The following is a 20,394-nucleotide window of genomic DNA, read 5'->3' as shown; positions in this document are numbered from 1 at the left end:
TGCCACCGCGGGGCCACCGGGATGTCCCCGGGGGGGGGTCCTCAGGGCTGGCCGTCGAGGGGCCGCAGGGTCAGCTGGATGGGCTGGTCCGGGATCAGGATGAGGTCGAACTTTGTGCCAATCTCCACAGCCCGCATGGTCTCGATCTTGAAGTTCTCCAGGATCTGGGATGGAGAGGACACAGCGGTGGGGCGGGTGGGCTTTGGGGACACCGCGGTGGGGCAGGACCCGGGGTGACCTTCGAGGCCACTCTGAGCCCAGCCAAACCAGGATTCCACAGGGACAGACTCCGTGGCCACCGTGCTGTCCCTTTGTGTCAGGGACTCCATGGGGACAGACCCCGTGGCTGCTGAGCTGTCCCCTCACATCAGGGACCCTGCAGGATGGACCCCGTGGCCACCGCACTGTCCCTTCGTGGCAGGGACTCCATGGGGATGGACCCTACAGCCACCACGCTGTCCCCTCACATTGGGAACTCTATGGGATGGACCCTACAGCCACCACGCTGTCCCCTCACATTGGGAACTCTATGGGATGGACCCTGCAGCCACCACGCTGTCCCCTCACATCAGAGACCCTGTGGGATGGACCCTACAGCCACCACACTGTCCCCTCAGATTGAGAACTCCATGGGGATGGACCCTGCAGCCACCACGCTGTCCCCTCACATCAGGGACCCTGTGGGATGGACCCTACAGCCACCACACTGTCCCCTCACATTGAGAACTCCATGGGATGGACCCTACAGCCACCACACTGTCCCCTCACATTGGGAACTCTATGGGATGGACCCTGCAGCCACCACGTTGTCCCCTCACATCAGGGACCCTGTGGGATGGACCCTGCAGCCACCACGTTGTCCTCTCACATTGGGAACTCCATGGGATGGACCCCATGGCCACCACGCTGTCCCTTCACATCAGAGACCCGTGGGAGGAACCCTGCGGCCACCACACTGTCCCCTCACATCGGGGACTCCATGGGATGGACCCTGCAGCCACCACGCTGTCCCCTGTGGTGGGGACCCCATGGGATGGATCCTACAGCCACGCTGTCCCCTTGCCCATGGGGATGGAGCCCACGGCCACCACGCTGTCCCCTCACATCAGAGACACCATGGGAGGAACCCTGTGTCCACCACATTGTCCTCTCACATTGGGAACTCCATGGGATGGACCCCACAGCTACGACGCGGTCCCCGAACATCAGAGACGTCATGGTAGGAACCCTGTGGCCACCACACTGTCCCCTCACATCAGGAACCCCATGGGATGGACCCTGCAGCCACCACGCTGTCCCCTCACACTGGGAACTCCATGGGAGGAACCCTGCAGCCACCACGCTGTCCCCTCACATCAGAGACGCCATGGGAGGAACCCTGCAGCCACCACGCTGTCCCCTCACATTGGGAACCCCATGGGATGTCCCCCATGGCCACCACGCCGTCCCCTGCGGTGGGGACGGTGGGACACTCACGTGCATGAGGAAGAGCTGCATCTCCAGCTCGGCGATGCGGCGGCCCAGGCACTGGCGCGGCCCGAAGCCGAAGCCGAGCCCCAGGAAGGGCTTGGGGCCGGCGGCGAGCCAGCGCTGTGGGCGGAAGCGCTCGGGCCGCGGGAACACGTCGGGGTCGCGGCCCATGGCGTAGAGCCCCACCTGCACCAGCGTCTGCGGGCGGGACGCAGCGGGGACGGGGCATCGCGTCACCGTGTCCTTGCGCCCTTGTGTCCTCATGTCCTCGTGCCCTCATGTCCTCGTGTCCTCATGTCCCTGTGTCCTCATGTCCTCGTGTCCTCATGTCCCTGTGTCCTCATGTCCCTGTGTCCTCATGTCCTCGTGTCCTCATGTCCCCGTGTCCCCACGTCCCTGTGTCCCCGTGTCCTTATGTCCCTGTGTCCTTATGTCCCTGTGTCCTCATGTCCTCATGTCTTCATGTCCTCATGTCCCTGTGTCCCCATGTCCTCATGTCCCCATGTCCTTATGTCCCTGTGTCCTCATGTCCTCATGTCCTTATGTCCCTGTGTCCGCATGTCCTTGTGTCCTCATGTCCCTGTGTCCTCATCCTCATGTTCCCATGTCCCCATGTCCCCATGTCCTTATGTCCCTGTGTCCTTATGTCCTCATGTCCTCATGTCTTCATGTCTTCATGTCCTTGTGTTCCCCATGTCCTCATGTCCTTATGTCCCTGTGTCCTCATGTCCTCGTGTCCTCATGTCCTTGTGTTCCCCATGTCCTCATGTCCCCATGTCCTCATGTCCTCATGTCCTCATGTCCCTGTGTCCCCACGTCCCTGTGTCCTCATGTCCCCATGTCCCCATGTCCTCCTGTCCCATGTCCTCCTGTCCCCATGTCCTCATGTCCCTGTGTCCCCATGTCCTCTTGTTCCTGCATCCCCATGTCCACAAGTCCTCGTGTCTCTACATCCCCGTGTCACCACGTCCCCACCTCCCTACATCCCGTGTCCCCTCATCCCTGTGTCCTGGTGTCCCCACATCCTCATCTCCCCATGTCCCTCCATCCTTGTGTCCCCATATCCTCATGTCCCCACAGTCTCCTGTCCCCGTGTCCCCATATCCCTGTGTCCCCACATGCCCATATCTCCATGTCCCCACATCCCCATGTCCCCACTGTCCCCGTGTCCCCGTGTCCCTCACCCCGGGCGGGATGCGGTAGTCCTGCAGGATGACCTCGTGCGTGGTGTACCTCTGCAGGGTCACGGCCACCGGGTGCAGCCTGCACGACACATGCCACCAGGGCTTTGGGGACACTGCAGGGAGGGCGGGTGTGTCCTCCTCACCTGTGGTCCTCACCTGTGCTTCTCCTCCTCCTTCTCACCTGAGCTCCTCCTCCTCCTCACCTGTGCTCCTCCTCCTCCTTACCTGATCTCCTCCCCCTCATCTGAGCTTCTCCTCTTCCTCCTCACCTGAGCTCCTCCTCTTCACCTGAGCTCCTCCTTCTCCTTCTCACCTGAGCTCCTCCTCCTCAGCTAAGCTCCTCCCCTCCTCATCTGAGCTCCTCCTCCTCACCTGAGTTCCTCCTCCTCCTCCTCACCTGAGCTCCTCCTCCTCCTCCTCACCTGAACCCCTCCTCCTCCTCCTCACCTGTGCTCCTCCTCCTCCTCACCTGAGCGTCTCCTTGATGGCGGCCTTGAGCAGCCGCGTGGATTTCAGCATCTTCTCGCGGTCTCCTCCCGCCTCGCGCTTGGCTGCCAGGACCTCAGCCCGCAGCTGCTCCTGCACGCCCGGGGCCCGCGCCAGCTCCAGCATGGCCCACTGCAGCGTCATGGACGTCTGGGGACAGCCACAGCTGCCAGGACCTGGACAGCCCTGCCATGACCTGCTCCTGCTGGCCCAGAGCTGCCAGGACCTGATCAGCTCTGCCAGGACCTGCCCAGCCCTGCCAGGACCTGCTCCTGCTGGCCCAGAGCTGCCAGGACCTGCTCAGCCCTGCCAGGACCTGGACAGCCCTGCCATGACCTGCTCCTGCTGGCCCAGAGCTGCCAGGACCTGATCAGCTCTGCCAGGACCTGCCCAGCCCTGCCAGGACCTGCTCAGTAGTGCCAGGACCTTCTGCCTGCCTTGGTGCTGCCCCACCCAGCACCACCCAGGACCTTCTTCCATCCTGTCCCATCACCAGCCAGGACCTTCTCCCTGCCCCACCCAGCACCAACTAGGACCTTTCCCTGCCCCATCCAGGACCTTCTCCCTGTCAGTCCCATCACCAGGCAGGACCTTCTCCCTGCTTGACCGCCCCAGCATCAACCAGGACCTTCTCTCTAACCCACCCAGCACCATCCAGGACCTTCTCCCTGCCCCACTCAGGACCTTTCCACTGCCTCATCCAGGACCTTTCCACTGCCCCATCCAGGACCTTCTCCCAGCCTGTCCCATCACCACCCAGGCCCTTCTCCCTGCCCCACCCAGGACCTTTCCCTGTCCCCTCCAGGACCTTCTCCCTGTCAGTCCCACCACCATCCAGGCCCTTCTCCATGTCCCCTCCAGGACCTTCTCCCTGTCAGTCCCACCACCATCCAGGCCCTTCTCCATGTCCCCTCCAGGACCTTCTCCCTGTCAGTCCCACCACCATCCAGGACCTTCTCCATGTCCCCTCCAGGACCTTCTCCCTGTCAGTCCCACCACCATCCAGGACCTTTCCCCTGCCCCATCCAGGACCTTCTCCCTGTCAGTCCCACCACCATCCAGGACCTTTCCCCTGCCCCATCCAGGACCTTCTCCCTGTCAGTCCCACCACCATCCAGGCCCTTCTCCCTGTCCCACCCAGGACCTTTCCCCTGCCCCACCCAGGCCGTTGTCCCTGTCCCACCCATCACCAGCAGGCCCCGTCCCCTCGCCCCGTACCGTGTCCACCCCTCCGGCCATCATCTCGGTGACGCTGGCGCGGATGTCGTCCAGGGGCAGCTTGTCGCGCAGGATGAGGTTGCCCAGGATGCCCATGTAGTCCTGGGTGCTCTTGCGCCGCAGCCGCAGGTCCCGGTACACGTTCTGGATGCACTTGTCCGCTGAGGGGACACGGGGACACCACCACGGGGACACCAAGGAGGGGACATCAGCGTCACCGCCCCGCAAGTGGCGTGGCGCGGCCCTGAAGGTGCCGCGCCCTTCACCGTGTGGGGGAAACCTCCCCCGTGTGGGGAAAGGATTTGCGGGAGATTTTTGTGTAAATGTGTCAATTTTGGGTTAGGAAATGTTGATTTGGGAAGGTGATGGAAGAGGATGGACAATGGGAGAGAGAAGTTGGGTTGGGAATGGGTTTGGAAGGTGATGGAAGAGGATGGACAATGGGAGAGAGAAGTTGGGTTGGGAATGGGTTTGGAAGGTGATGGAAGAGAATGGACAATGGGAGAGAGAAGTTGGGTTGGGAATAGGTTTGGAAGGTGATGGAAGAGGATGGACAATGGGAGAGAGAAGCTGGGCTGGGAATGGGTTTGGAAGGCGATGGAAGAGGATGGACAATGAGAGAGAGAGAAGTTGGGTTTGAATGGGTTTGGAAGGTGATGGAAGAGGATGGAAATGGGAGAAGCTCGGCTGGAATGGGTTTGGAAGGTGATGGAAGAGGATGGACGATGAGAGAAGCTGGGCTGGGAATGGGTTTGGAACGTGATGGAAGAGGATGGACAATGCGAGAGAGAAGTTGGGTTGGGAATGGGTTTGGAAGGTGATTGAAGAGGATGGACAATGAGAGAAGCTGGGCTGGGTTTGGAAGGTGATGGAAGAGGATGGACAATGGGAGAAGCTGGGCTGGGTTTGGAAGGTGATGGAAGAGGATGGACAATGGGAGAAGCTGGGCTGGGAATGGGTTTGGAAGGTGGTGGAAGAGGATGGACAATGGGAGAAGCTGGGCTGGGTTTGGAAGGTGGTGGAAGAGGATGGACAATGGGAGAAGCTGGGCTGGGTTTGGAAGGGTTTTGAGGAAAGGATTGGGCCTTTTGGAGCAGCGGAGCCGCCGAGGACAGGTCCCAGGGGCTCTCTCAGGGTGGCTGCAGGTCCTCGCTGGGGGTGTTCGTGGTGGCAGAAGGTGACAGGGAAGAAACACTCATGGTGTGCCCTGAGGTGGCAGCGTGATGTGTCCCCAGAGGTGTCCCCAGAGGTGGCAGGGTGAGGTGACAGGGCGAGGTGGCAGGGTGAGGTGGCAAGATGAGCTGACAGGACGAGGTGTCCCCAGAGGTGTCACCAGAGGTGGCAGGGTGAGGTGTCCCCAGGGGTGGAAGGGTGAGGTGGCAAGGTGAGGTGGCAGGGCAAGGTGTCCCCAGAGATGCCCTCAGAGGTGTCCCCAGAGGTGGCAGGGTGAAGTGTCCCCAGAGGTGTCCCCAGAGGTGTCAGGGCGAGGTGTCTCTGACAGGGTGAGGTGACAGGGTGAGGTGGCTGGGTGAGGTGGCAGTGTGAGGTGTCCTCACAGGTGTCCCCAGAGGTGGCAGGGTGAGGTGTCTCTGACAGGGTGAGGTGACAGGGTAAGGTGGCAGGGTGAGGTGTCCCCAGAGATGTCCCCAGAGATGTCCCCAGAGGTGTCACTAGAGGTGGCAGGGTGAGGTGGTAGGGTGAGGTGGCAGGGTAAGGTGTCCCCAGAGGTGGCAGGGCGAGGTGTCTCTGACAGGGTGAGGTGAGAGGGTAAGGTGGCAGGGTGAGGTGCCCCCACAGGTGTCCCCAGAGATGTCCCCAGAGGTGTCCCAGAGGTGGCAGGGTGAAGTGTCCCCAGAGATGTCCCCAGAGGTGCCCCCAGAGGTGTCCCAGAGGTGGCAGGACAAAGCGGCAGGGTGAGTTGTCCCCAGAGGTGACAAGGCGAGGTGACAGGGTAAGGTGACAGAGCAAGGTGTCCCCAGCGGTGGCAGGGCGGGTGGCACTGACCCTGGCAGAAGATGGCGTCCCAGGCGTGCACGTGCTCGCGCCAGGTGCGGCTGCGCAGGCGCCGCAGCAGCGCGGGCGGCAGGTACAGCATGGGCGCCGTGGTGTGGAACATGCGCGCCACGGCCTCGATGAAGCGCTGCGCCTCGGGCTGCACGAAATCCTGCAGCAGCCCCAGGCGCTCCCCGTACAGCACGTGGCACACCGCTGGGGACAGGACGGGGACACTCAGGGACCTGTCCCCATCGCTGTCCCCATGCCTGTCCCCATTCCCATGGCCACCAGGACCAGCCTCCCCGCTGGTGCCCATGGCACATGGCTGGGGACAGGGACCATGAGGAACCTGTCCATGTCCCCATCCCCAGGCGCTCCCCGTACAGCACGTGGCACACCGCTGGGGACAGGACAGGGACACTCAGGGACCTGGCATTGTTCCCATCCCTGTCCCCATCCCCATGGCCCCATACAGCACGTGGCACACTGCTGGGGATGGGGACAGGGACACTCAGGGACGTGGCATTGTCCCTGTCCCATTCCCTGTCCCCATCCCTGTCCCCATGGCCCCGTACAGCACATCGCTGGGACAGGACAGGGACACTCAGTGACATGTCATTGTCCCCATCCCCATCTCTGTCCCCATCTCCACGGTCCCGTACAGCACGTGGCACACCGCTGGGGACAGGACGGGGACACTCAGGGACCTGTCCCCATCCCTGTCCCCATCCCCATGGCCACCAGGACCAGCCTCGGGTGCTCACCATGTGGCACATGGCACAAGGCTGGGGACAGGGACCATGAGGGACCTGTCCGTGTCCCCATCCCTGTCCCCATCCCCATGGCCATAGAGACCAGGTGCTCCCCATAGAGCACGTGGAACACGGCTGGGGACAGTGACTGTGAGGGACATGTCCCTGTCCCCAAGGCCACCTCCAGCCGTGCCATGGCCACGGAGAGCTGGCCCAGGTGCACCTGGTGACCGTGAGGGACACATCCCTGTCCCCAAGGCCACCTCCAGCCGTGCCATGGCCACGGAGAGCTGGCCCAGGTGCACCTGGTGACCGTGAGGGACACGTCCCTGTCCCCAAGGCCATCTCCAGCCTCACCATGGCCACGGAGAGCTGGCCCAGGTGCGCCCGGTGACCGTGAGGGACACGTCCCTGTCCCCAGGGCCACCTCCAGCCGTGCCATGGCCACGGAGAGCTGGCGTGGCCTCCTGGTTGTCCCTGAGGGGTGGCTTTGTCACCAGCTGGTGGCCAGTAAGTGGCAAAAGGCTGCTGTGCCACCAGGGCTCTGGGGAGGGGACATTGCCAGGAGAGGGGACATCCTTTGTCACCAATCCCTGAGGCCAGGGCTGGCGGCTTTGGGGGTTTTGGGGTGTTTTTGTGTTTTGGGGTTTTTTTAATGTTTTTAAGATTTTTGGTTTTGGTTCTTTTTTTTGTTTTGTTTTTTTTTCCAGTTTTTTTCTATGTTTTTTGGAGTTTTTGGGTTCTGGGGGGGTGGGGGAAGCGAGGTTTTTTGGGTTATTTTTTTGTTTGTTTTGGGGTTTTTGGGGGATTTTTGGCAGGTTTGTGAGGGAGGGGGAGTTGGGTTTTCAGGGTGGGTTGTTTTTTGGGGGTTTTTTTGGTTTTTGGGGGGTTTTTTTGGGTTTTCAGGGTGGGTTGATTTTGGGGGGTTTTGGGGGGTTTTTTTGGGAGTTTTTTGGTTTTTTTGGAGGGGTTGGGGTTTTTTTTCTGGGTTTTCAGGGTGGGTTGGTTTTTGGGTTTTTTTGGGGTTTGGGGAAGATTTTGGGGGGGTTGGAGGTTTTTTTGGCTTTTCAGAGTGGGTTGGTTTTTTGGGGTTTTTTTGGGGTATTTTTGGGGGTTTTGGGGGGATTTTTGGGGGGGTTGAATGGTTTTTTGGCTTTTCAGAGTGGGTTGGTTTTCTGGGGTTTTTTTGGGGTATTTTGGAGGGTTTTTTGGGGGGGTGGGTTATTTTGGTTATTTTGGGTTCTTTAGGGGTTCTTTTGAGGGTTTTTTTGGGGTTTGGGGGGGTTGGAGGGTTTTTTGGCTTTTCAGAATGGGTTGGTTTTCTGGGGTTTTGGGGGGGTATTTTGGGGGGTTTTGGGGGGATTTTGGGGGGAATTGGATGGGTTTTTGCCTTTTCAGAGTGGGTTGGTTTTCTGGGGGTTTTTTTGGGGGTATTTTGGAGGGTTGTTTTGGGTTTTTTGGGAGTTTTTTTGGGTTTTTTTGGGGGGGTTGGGTTATTTTGGTTATTTTGGGTTCTTTAGGAGTTTTTTAGAGGGTTTTTTGGGTTTTTTGGGAGTTTTTTTGGGTTTTTTTTGAGGGGGTTGGATTATTTTGGTTATTTTGGGTTCTTTAGGGGTTCTTTTGAGGGTTTTTTGGGGGTTTTGGGGGAGTTGGATGGTTTTTTGGCTTTTCAGAGTGGGTTGGTTTTCTGGTTTTTTTGGGGGGGTATTTTGGAGGTATTTTGGGGGGTTTTGGGGGGATTTTGTGGGAAGTTGGATGGTTTTTTGACTTTTCAGAGTGGGTTGGTTTTTTGGGGTTTTTTTGGGGTATTTTGGAGGGGTTTTTTTGGGGGGTGGGTTATTTTGGTTATTTTGGGTTCTTTAGGGGTTCTTTTGAGGGTTTTTTGGGGGTTTTGGGGGAGTTGGATGGTTTTTTGGCTTTTCAGAGTGGGTTGGTTTTCTGGTTTTTTTGGGGGGGTATTTTGGAGGTATTTTGGGGGGTTTTGGGGGGATTTTGTGGGAAGTTGGATGGTTTTTTGACTTTTCAGAGTGGGTTGGTTTTTTGGGGTTTTTTTGGGGTATTTTGGAGGGGTTTTTTTGGGGGGTGGGTTATTTTGGTTATTTTGGGTTCTTTAGGGGATCTTTTGAGGTTTTTTTGAGGGTTTTTGGGAGTTTTGGGGGGTTTTGGCGGGGGGGTGGGTTATTTTGGTTATTTTGGATTCTTTAGGAGTTCTTTTGAGGGTTTTTTTGGGTTTTTTGGGAGTTCTTTGGGTTTTTTTTTCGAGGGGGTTGGATTATTTTGGTTATTTTGGGTTCTTTAGGAGTTCTTTAGCGGTTCTTTTTGGGTTTTGGGGCCACGTGGCACTCACACTCGAGGGCGAAGCGGAAGAGCTCGTGGCTGAAGTCGCCGGTCCAGCAGCCGTGGCCGCTCTGGCGCGCCTGGGCCCGCGCGCGCCGCACGAAGTCCTCGCCCACGGCGCTGAGCAGGGGCACGAAGGCGGCCACGGCCGCGGGGGCCAGCGCCTCCCGGTTGAGCAGCAGCCGGTCCGAGCGCCACGCCTCGCCCGTCCTGGGGACACGCGGGGACACGCTGGCACCCCAAAGCGCGCCCCGTGTCCCCCGCGCCCTCGGCCCGCCCTGCGCTGGGACCGTCCTGGCAGAGCCCGGATTTGGGGTCCCCAGTCACGTGAGGAGCTCGGATTTGGGGTGCCCAATCCTGGGGATTTGGAATCCCCACTCACTTGAGGAGTTTGGATTTGGGGTACCCAATCACTCAAGGAGCCTGGATTTGGGGTCCCCAATCACTCAAGGAGTCTGGATTTGGGGTTCCAAATCACTCAAGGAGTCTGGATTTGGGGTTCCAAATCACTCGAGCCCAGATTTGGGGTCCCCAATCACTCAAGGAGTCTGGATTTGGGGTCCGCAATCACTTGAGGAGTCTGGATTTGGGGTTCCAAATCACTCAAGGAGTCTGGATTTGGGGTCCCCAATCACTCAAGGAGTCTGGATTTGGGGTTCCAAATCACTCGAGCCCAGATTTGGGGTTCCAAATCACTCAAGGAGTCTGGATTTGGGGTCCGCAATCACTTGAGGAGTCTGGATTTGGGGATCCAAATCACTCAAGGAGTTTGGATTTGGGGTCCCCAATCACTCAAGGAGTCTGGATTTGGGGTTCCAAATCACTCGAGCCCAGATTTGGGGTCCCCAATCACTCAAGGAGTCTGGATTTGGGGTCCGCAATCACTTGAGGAGTCTGGATTTGGGGTTCCAAATCACTCAAGGAGTCTGGATTTGGGGTCCCCAATCACTCAAGGAGCCCAGATTTGGGGTCCCAATCACTCAAGGAGTCTGGATTTGGGGTCCCAATCTCTTGAGGGGTCTGGATTTGAGGTGCCCAAATCAATTGAGTAGCCCGGATTTGGGGTTCCAAATCACTCAAGGAGTCCAGATTTGGGTGCCCCAATCACTTGCGGAGTCTGGATTTGGGGTCCCCCACTCAGTTCAGGAGCCTGGATTTGGGGTCCTCACTTGCTGGAGGGGATTTGGGGTCCCCACTCACTTGAGGAGTGACAGGAGCTTGGATTCAGGGCCCCCACTCCTGGGGATTTGGGATCCCCACTCAATTGAGGAGCCCAGATTTGGGGTCCTCAATCACTGGAGCAGCCTGGATTTGGGGTCCTAAATCACTTGAGGAGCCCAGATTTGGGATGCCCCAATCACTTGAGGAGGCCGGATTTGAGGTCCCCCACTCACTTGAGGAGTCTGGATTTGGGGTCTCCACTCTCTTGAGCAGCACCCAGTAGGGTTTGGGGTTTGGGGATTTGGGAGTTTGGGGATTTGGGGGTTTGGATTTGGGGGTTTGGGGGTTTGGATTTGGGGTCGGCACTCACTTGAGCAGCACCCCGTAGGGTTTGGGGTTTGGGGATTTGGGGATTTGGGAGTTTGGGGATTTGGGGATTTGGGGGTTTGGGGGTTTGGGGTTTGGGGGTTTGGGGATTTGGGGGTTTGGGGATTTGGATTTGGGGTCAGCACTCACTTGAGCAGCACCCCGTGGGGTTTGGATGTTTGGGGGTTTGGGGGTTTGGGGATTTGGGGGTTCGGGGATTTGGGGGTTTGGATTTGGGGTCGGCACTCACTTGAGCAGTACCCGGTAGGGTTCGGGGGTTTGGGGGTTTGGGGGTTTGGGGGTTTGGGGATTTGGGGATTTGGGAGTTTGGGGATTTGGGAGTTTGGGGGTTTGGGGGTTCGGGGGTTTGGGGGTTTGGGGGTTCGGGGGTTTGGATGTTTGGGGGTTTGGGGGTTTGGGGGTTTGGGGGTTCGGGGGTTTGGGGATTTGGGGGTTTGGTGATTTGGGGGTTTGGGGTTCGGGGGTTTGGATTTGGGGTCGGCACTCACTTGAGCAGCACCCCGTAGGGTTTGGGGTTTGGGGGTTCGGGGGTTTGGGGGTTTGGGGGTTCGGGGGTTTGGATGTTTGGGGGTTTGGGGGTTTGGGGGTTTGGTGGTTCGGGGGTTCGGGGGTTTGGATTTGGGGTCTCCACTCACTTGAGCAGCACCCCGTAGGGTTTGTTGCGGAAGTCGCGGTAGGCCACCCACGGCGGCACGCGGAAGCGCTCGGGCAGGGCCCCCTCGGCCTGGAAGAGCGTGGCCGCGTCCCCGGGGCTGATGATGTTCACAGTCTCATGGACACCCAGCTTCTCCCTGGGGACACCCCAAAATCAGGCACCTGCCCCGGGAATGGCCTGGCCCCGTGCCAATGTCCTGTCCTGTCCCCATGGCAGTGACCTGTCCCCATGGCAATGTCCCTTCCTGTCCCCATGGCAATGTCCCATCCTGTCCCCATGGGAATGTCCTGTCCCCATGGCAATGTCCCATCCTGTCCCCAAGGCAGTGTCCTGTCCTGTCCCCATGACAATGTCCTCTCCTGTCCCCATGGCAATGTCCTGTCCTGTCCCCATGGCAATATCCTGTCCCCATGGCTATGTCCCATCCTGTCCCCATGGCAATGTCCTGTCCTGTCCCCATGGCAATATCCTGTCCCCATGGTAATGTCCTGTCCTGTCCCCATAGCAATGTCCCATCCTGTCCCCATGGCAATGTCCTGTCCCCATGGCAGTGACCTGTCCTGTCCCCATGGCAATATCCTGTCCCCATGGCAGTGTCCTGTCCTGTTCCCATGACAATGTCCTCTCCTGTCCCCATGGCAATGTCCTGTCCTGTCCCCATGGCAATATCCTGTCCCCATGGCAATGTCCCATCCTGTCCCCATGGCAATATCCTGTCCTGTCCCCATGGCAATATCCTGTCCCCATGGTAATGTCCTGTCCTGTCCCCATAGCAATGTCCCTTCCTGTCCCCATGGCAATGTCCTATCTCCATGGCAATATCCTGTCCTGTCCCCATGGCAATATCCTGTCCTGTCTGCATGGCAGTGTCCTGTCCTGTCCCCATAGCAATGTCCCCTCCTGTCCCCATGGCAATGTCCTGTCCCCATGGCAATGTCCCTTCCTGTCCCCATGGCAATGTCCTATCTCCATGGCAATGTCCTCTCCTGTGCCCGTGGCAATGTCCCATCCTGTCCCCAGGGCAATGTCCTTTTCCAGAGGATGCTGCAGGATCGGGGCCCAGGGCACAGGGACTGTCCCCATGTCCCACAGCCCCTGTCCCCTCCCTGGCACGGGGACTGTCCCCATGTCTCCATGTCCCACAGTCCCTGTCCCCTCCCTGGGGCAAGGGACATGGGGAGAGGACCGAGCAGGGGACAAGGGCAGGGGACTCGGGAAGGGACACAGGAGGGGACATGGGCAGGGGACCGGGCAGGGGACACGGCAGGAGACTTGGGAAGAAACACGGGAGGGGACATGGGGAGAGGACCGAGCAGGGGACACGGGCAGGGGACCCGGCAAAGGAACACGGCGTGGGACACGGACAGGGGACACGGACCGGGGAGCAGTCAGGGGATACGGGGAGGGGACACGGGAGGGGACAGAGGCAGGGGACAGGGCAGGGGACAGGACAGAGCACCAGACAGGGAACAGGGGCAGGGGACATGGGCAGGGGACATGGGCAGGGGACACAGGGAGGGGACACAGGGAGGGGACACAGGGAGGGGACACGGGAGGGGACACAGAGAGGGGACACGGGAGGGGACAGGGGAGGGGACAGCGGCAGGGGAGCAAGCAGAGGACAAAGGGAAGGGACACGAGGAGAATCCGTGGGCAGAGGATCGGGGAGGGGACACGGGGAGGCGACACAGGGAGGGGACACAGAGAGGGGACGCAGGGAGGGGACGCGGGGAGGGGACAGGGGGAGGCGACACGGGGTGGGGACACAGAGAGGGGACACAGAGAGGGGACACAGGGAGGCGACACGGGGAGGCGACACAGGGAGGGGACGCAGGGAGGGGACGCAGGGAGGGGACACGGGGAGGGGACACGGGGAGGCGACACGGCGAGGGGACGCGGCCAGCTCACCTGTAGATGGGCCCGAATTGGCGGAACTTGCGCGCCATGCTGAGGTGCAGCGCGCTGAGGCCGCCCTCCCTCCAGAAGCGGTACAGGTTGAGCCAGCCCGCCCGCCACTCGCCCGGCACCTGGTTAAAGGGCCGGGGAGCCGAGGGGACAGCCGAGGGGACAGCCGAGGGGACAGCCGAGGGGACAGCCGAGGGGACAGCGCCGGCAGCCCCGCCGAGCCGCCGACACCGCGCGGCCGCGCCTCGGGGACATCCCCGCAGCGCTCCGGGCTTGGTGACAACTCGGGCGAGCATCGGGAGGGTGGCCCGGAGGGACGCGGCGCCTCGCTCTTATCCCGAGCTCCCCGAGCTGCTCCCGCCCGCCTCCCACCGGGGACAGCCCCCCGCCGCAGCGACACGCCGGGGGTGGCACGGCGCGGCCCCGGGGACAGGTGACACGGTGGTGGCCTTGGCAGAAAGGCCCCGAAAGCGATAAGGACGCGGGGCCGGGGCAGCCGGGCGGGGACAGCCTTGGGGGCCGCCGGCCAGGGCCGCCCGGCACGGGGTGGCCTTGGGGACAAGGTGGCACCGCCGGGGGAGCCGCGCGGGCCCCGAGCCGGGCGGGCCCGGCGCTGGGGAGATCCGAACATCGAACACCGAACATCGAACCCCGAACCCCGGACACCGGACACCGGACACCGGACACCGGACACCGAACCCCGAACACCGAACCCCGAACATCAAACACTGAACACCGGACACCGGACACCGAACACTGAACACCGAACATCGAACCCCGGACACCGAACCCCGAACATCAAACACCGAACACCGGACACCGGACACCGAACACCAAACCCCAAACAACAAACCTCGAACCCCAAACCCCAAACACCGAACACCAAACCCCAAACCCCAAACACCGAACCCCAAACACCAAACCCCAAACACCAAACCCCGAACCCCAAACCCCAAACACCGAACACCAAACCCCAAACACCGAACCCCAAACCCCAAACACCGAACCCCAAACCCCAAACACCAAACGCTGAACCCCAAACACCAAACCCTGAACCCCAAACACCAAACCCCGAACACCGAACACCAAACCCCGAACACCGAACACCAAACACCAAACACCGAACCCCAAACTCCAAACCCCGAACCCCAAACACCAAACCCCGAATCCCAAACCCCAAACACCAAACCCCAAACCCCAAACACCGAACCCCGAACACCAAACCCCAAACCCCAAATCCCTGAACCCCGAACAGCCCCTGGGGGTTTTTGGGAACGGCCTTTGGGGTGTCCCGGGCCGGGGATGAAGCTTGTTCCTTGTCCCTTGTCCCTGGTCCCTTGTCCCTGGTCCCTTGTCGCTTGTCCCGCTGGCGGCAGTCAGCGATGGGGGTGGGTGACAGTGGGGTCGAGGACACGGGGGTCCCCTTTTTGGGGTGTCCCCGGGATGAGCAGCGGGGACACCGAGCGGGGCTGGCGGCGGATGCGACACCGGCGACAAGCACCGGGGGGCGCGCCGGGCCCGTCGGTGCCACCGCCGATTGTCACCTCCCTCCTCGGAGCGTGGCGCTGTCCCCTGCCGGGACACAGCGGCTGTCCCCGCGGGCCCTGTCCCCTCGTCCCCCATGGTCCCTGTCCCCCCTGTCCCCCCTGTCCCCTCCAGTCCCTGCTGTCCCTATCCCTCCTGTCCCCCCCTGTCCTCTCCTGTCCCCTCCCTGGCCCAGGATTTGTCCCCTCCTCTCCCTGCTGTCCCTGTCCCCTCCAGTCCCTGTCCCTGCTGTCTCTGTCCCCTCCTGTCCCTCCTGTCCCTCCTGTCCCTGCTGTCCCTGTCCCCTCCAGTCCCTGCTGTCCCTATCCCTCCTGTCCCCTCCTGTCCTCTCCTGTCCCCTCCCTGGCCCAGGATTTGTCCCCTCCTCTCCCTGCTGTCCCTGTCCCTCCTGTCCCTGTCCCCTCCAGTCCCTGTCCCCTCCAGTCCCTCCAGTCCCTGTCCCCTCCTGTCCCTCCTGTCCCTGTCCCTCCTGTCCCTCCTGTCCCTCCTGTCCCTCCTGTCCCTCCTGTCCCTCCTGTCCCTGTCCCTCCTGTCCCTGTCCCCATTGCTGTCCCAGGCCCAAACCCCACTGGCTGCAGCCCCACACCCTGGGGACATGGTGGCACAGTGCCACCCCCTCCTGTCCCCCTGCGCTGTCACTGTCCTGGGTGGGACCACGGGCACAGGGACAGGGCCCACGGGACACCAAGGGACACCAAGGGACACTGAGGGACACCAAGGGACATTAAGGGACACGGAGGGACACCTGGGGACACTGAAGGACATCAGGGGACACCAAGGGACACAGAGGGATATTAAGGGACACTGAGGGACATCAAAGGACACAGAGGGACACTGGAGGACATCAGGGGACACTGAGAGACATAGAGGGGCATCAAGGGACACCTGGGGACACCAAGGGATGCTGAGGGACATTAAGGGACACAGAGGGACACTGAGGGACACTGAGGGACATCAGGGGTCACCAAGGGACATGGAGGGACATTAAGGGACACAGAGAGACACTGGAGGACCTTAAGGGACATGGAGGGACACTGAGGGACACCAAGGGGCATAGAGGGACACCAAGGGACACTGAGGGACACCTGGGGACACCAAGGGACACAGAGGGACATTAAGGGATATGGAGGGACACCTGAGGACACTGAGGGACACCTGGGGACACCTAGGAACATGGAGGGACACAGGACACTGAGGGACACCAAGGGACACTGAAGGACATTAAGGGACACCTGAGGACACCAAGGGACACAGAGAGACACAGAGGGACATCAAGGGACACCGAGGGACATGGAGGGACATGAAGGGACACCAAGGAACATGGAGGGACACCAAGGGACACTGAGGGACACAGAAGGACACGGAGGGACATCAAGGGATATCGAGGGACATAGAGGGACATTAAGGGACACCAAGGGACACGGAGGGACACCAGCAGACACCAAGGAACATGGAGGGACACAGAAGGACACCGAGGGACACCAAGGGACACGGAGGGACACCTGAGGGACACCTGAGGGACACCTGAGGACATCAAGGAACATGGAGAGACACTGAGGGACACCGAGGGACACCGAGGGACACAGAGGGACATGGAGGGACACTGAGGGACACCTGAGGGACACCTGAGGACATCAAGGGACACCAAGGGACACTGAGGGACACAGAGGGACATCAAGGGACACAGAGGGACACAGGAGACACGGAGGGACACTGATGGACATCAGGGGACACCAAGGGACACAGAGGGACACCGAGGGACACACAGCTCCACGCTGAGCCATTGTCCCACCCCCGATGTCACAGCCCCATCAGTGTCACCTCCGCACCCCCTCCCCGCAGCGTGGGGACATGCCAGCACCCCGTGCGTGTCCCCTGCCCGAGCCAGGGGTGTCACACAGCCCCTCGCGGGGTCCCCCCCTTGTCCCCCACCCTGAGAAGCGGCCGGGTCCTCTGCCACCCGCAGGGCACGAGGGGACAGAGCTGTCCCCTGCTCCGGGGACTCTGGCGGGAGCTGGAGGGGACAGCAGGAGCTCGGGGGTGCCGAGGGACCCGCAGCGACACTTCTGTCCCCAACCCTGGTGACAAAAGCGCTGTCCCGCCCCCGCGGCCCGGGAGGAGCGGAACAGATCCGCGTCACCTCCCACGCGTGTCCCCAGTGTCCCCAGAGCCACCCACGCCGGCCACCAGGCCGGTCCCTCCGCTGCGGTGGCACGGGGGAGGTGACACCGAGGGGTTTTTGTCACCTGGGTGACCCCAGGGCCACCCGTCCCCCCGGGTGGGGCGCCCCTCTGGAGCGGAGCCACGGGGATTTGGGGCGGGGAGGGGTTCTGGGGACATGTGGGTCGCTGTGGGGCTGGAGGGGACAGCCAGGGGACATTGTCACCTCCCCGGGGTGGCCGATCCGCCCGGAGCTGCTGCTTCGCTTCCTGACCCCAAAACGTCACCCCGGCCCTATGGCAGGAGTGTAGGGACCCCCCTGCCCCATAGAAAACCCTACAGAGACCCCCCTGCCCCATAGAGACCCCCCTGCCCCATAGAGACCCCCTGCCCCATAGAAAACCCTACAGAGACCCCCCTGTCCTATAGAGACCCCCTGTCCTATAGAGACCCTCCTGCCCCATAGAGACCCCCTGTCCTATAGAGACCCTCCTGCCCCATAGAGACCCCCTGTCCTATAGAGACCCTCCTGCCCCATAGAGACCCCCTGCCCCATAGAGACCCCCCTGCCCCATAGAGACCCCCTGCCCCATAGAGACCCCCCTGCCCCATAGAGACCCCCTGCCCCATAGAGACCCTCCTGCCCCATAGAGACCCCCCTGCCCCATAGAGACCCTCCTGCCCCATAGAGACCCTCCTGCCCCATAGAGACCCTCCTGCCCCATAGAGACCCTCCTGCCCCATAGAGACCCCCCTGCCCCATAGAGACCCTCCTGCCCCATAGAGACCCCCTGTCCTATAGAGACCCTCCTGCCCCACAGAGACCCCCTGTCCTATAGAGACCCCCTATCCTATAGAGACCCCCCTGCCCCATAGAGACCCCCTATCCTATAGAGACCCCTGCCCCATAGAGACCCTCCTGCCCCATAGAGACCCTCCTGTCCCATAGAACACCCTACAGAGACCCCCCCCGCCCCATAGAGACCCTCCTGTCCCATAGAGACCCCCTGCCCTATAGAGACCCCCCTGCCCCATAGAGACCCCTGCCCCATAGAGACCCCCCTGCCCCATAGAAAACCCTACAGAGACCCCCCTGCCCCATAGAGACCCTCCTGCCCCATAGAGACCCTCCTGCCCCATAGAGACCCCCTGTCCTATAGAGACCCTCCTGCCCCATAGAAAACCCTACAGAGACCCCCCCCCTGCCCCATAGAGACCCTCCTGCCCCATAGACACCCCCCTGCCCCATAGAGACCCCCTTTTGGATCCCTCCTGGATCCCACCTGGACTCCTCTTGGATCCCCATCAGATCCCACCTGGATCCCCCTCGGGTCCCACCTGGACCCCTCTTGGATCCCTCCCAGTCCCACCTGGATCTCTTTCAGATCCCACCTGGATCCCCATCAGATCCAACATGGGTCCCCTCAGGTCCCACATGGATCCCCCTTGGACCTTGCCTGGATCCCCTTTTGGATCCCTCCTGGATCCCACCTGGACCCCTCTTGGATCCCCATCAGATCCCACCTGGATGCCCCTTGGATCCTACCCAGATCCCTTCAGATCCCACCTGGATCCCCATCAGATCCCACTTGGATCCCTTTCAGATCCCACCTGGATCCCCATCAGCTCCCACCTGGATCCCTCCCAGTCCCACATGGATCTCTTTCAGATCCCACCTGGATCCCCATCAGATCCCACCTGGATCCCCATCAGATCCCACTTGGATCCCTTTCAGATCCCACCTGGATCCCCCTTGGATCCTGCCTGGATCCCTCTGGAACCCACCTGGACCCATCTCAGGTCCCACCTGGATCCCTCCCAGTCCCACCTGGATCCCGCCCGGATCCCGGGAGAGCAGAGACACGGACAGCCCCGGGTTGAGCCCAGGACCCTCGGGAAAAGCGGGGGACACTCGGCAGCCGCCAATCCCCAAAAACCGGAGCTGCCACATTCCCATTTCCGCCTGGAAAAGCGGCGAGGGGACATGCCACCCGTGTCGCTGTCACCCGGGAGCTCGCCCCACGCTCTCAGCGAGGAGTTTTGGGCAAGGAGAAGGATTTTGGGTGGCCAAACTGGAATTGTGGCTGCCTGCGCCCGCTCCCACCCATTCCAAGGTGGGAATTCTTGAGCGTCGCCTTCGTGCGCTGCTCCCGAGCCCCTTTTCCCGGGATTTTGGAGCACTTCCCATTCCCACCGGTGGAGCTGGGAATGGGAACGGCTCGGAGGTGTGCTGAACCCAAAAATTCCCACGGGGCTGCCAAAATTCCCGCTCCCGGCTCCCGCCTCCCCGCTCCCCGCTCGCCAGCGGGAATTCCGTGCCAAGGAGGGATGGAGGCAGGGAAAGGTTTCGCTTTCAATTCCGTGCCAAGGAGGGATGGAGGCAGGGAAAGGTTTCGCTTTCAATTCCATGCCAAGGAGGGATGGAGGCAGGGAAAGGTTTCGCTTTCGGCTGCCAAACCTCGCCCGGGTGCCCTCGGTGCCACCCTCGCGTCCCCAGCGCCACCCGGCCGCGCGTCACCGCAGTTCTGAGGTGCAGCTCATTCACCCATCCCAAAATATTTCCCTGCGGGACGAGGCCGGGCAGGAGCACCGGGAATGGACCGGGACGAGCCCCGAGGCGGCTCTGCCTTGGTGCCGCTTTGATGGAGGTCGGGGGGGTTTTCCTTCGCTCCTGCCTTTGCTGGCACTTTCCAAAACCCCGAATTCCCATTCCCCGCCTCCCTCCAGCGCCAGCTTTGTCCTCACAGCACCGACCACCAGCTCGCTTTTCCCAAAATCCAGAGCATCCCAGGAGGAGGAGGAGGGGAGATTGTTCCACACCACGAACCCCGCTGCTATTCCCACCCCTCCCTTCCCAGGGCTGCTGCTCACTCCCTCCTTTGGGATTTCCCAGGGGAATTTGCCTGAAACAGGAGCAGCAAACCCAGGGATGGAGAAAGCAGGACACGGAAAAAGGTGAGGGGAAACCCTGGCCTCCATCATTCCCAGTGACAGCCACGGCGCTCTCCTGCTTCTTTTCCACTCTTTATTCCAACCATCCGCTTTGGTTACAGGTCTGAAAGGGTTGGGGGGATATTTTTTGGTAGCTGTTGTGGTGGGTTTTTTTTTTTTCTTTTCATTTTCCTCTCCCGTGATCCGC

The 20,394-nt window shown here is 60.9% G+C and overlaps 1 protein-coding gene across 1 annotated transcript; it reads right to left on the bottom strand.

Moving 5' to 3' along the window:
• CYP11A1 (cytochrome P450 family 11 subfamily A member 1) lies at positions 1-13,846 on the bottom strand. The gene is made up of 9 exons (XM_077785801.1): positions 13,554-13,846; positions 11,626-11,781; positions 9,453-9,652; positions 6,363-6,566; positions 4,359-4,519; positions 3,124-3,290; positions 2,655-2,733; positions 1,477-1,668; positions 1-164 (listed from the first exon to the last, which is right to left on the bottom strand). The coding sequence occupies exons 1-9, from the start codon at positions 13,844-13,846 to the stop codon at positions 42-44; spliced, it is 1,575 nt and encodes a 524-aa protein (XP_077641927.1). The 3' UTR covers positions 1-41.
• Positions 13,847-20,394: the final 6,548 nt, after the last annotated feature.

The sequence above is a fragment of the Lonchura striata genome, chromosome 11 (assembly GCF_046129695.1).
Source record: "Lonchura striata isolate bLonStr1 chromosome 11, bLonStr1.mat, whole genome shotgun sequence".
Taxonomy (NCBI): Eukaryota; Metazoa; Chordata; class Aves; order Passeriformes; family Estrildidae; genus Lonchura; species Lonchura striata.
Note: the sequence above shows the minus strand (reverse complement) of the source record. Positions and strands in the feature narration are given on the sequence as shown.

Bases quoted from the DNA above. Each gene is read 5' to 3' on its own strand.
- CYP11A1 (XM_077785801.1), bottom strand. From the start codon at position 13,846: ATGCTCGCCCGAGTTGTCACCAAGCCCGGAGCGCTGCGGGGATGTCCC. The intron at 4,520-6,362 runs GTCAGTGCCACC...GTGTCCCCTCAG, and splicing joins GGACGCCATCTTCTGCCAGG to CGGACAAGTGCATCCAGAAC. The intron at 165-1,476 runs GTGAGTGTCCCA...TCTCCATCCCAG, and splicing joins TGCAGCTCTTCCTCATGCAC to ATCCTGGAGAACTTCAAGAT.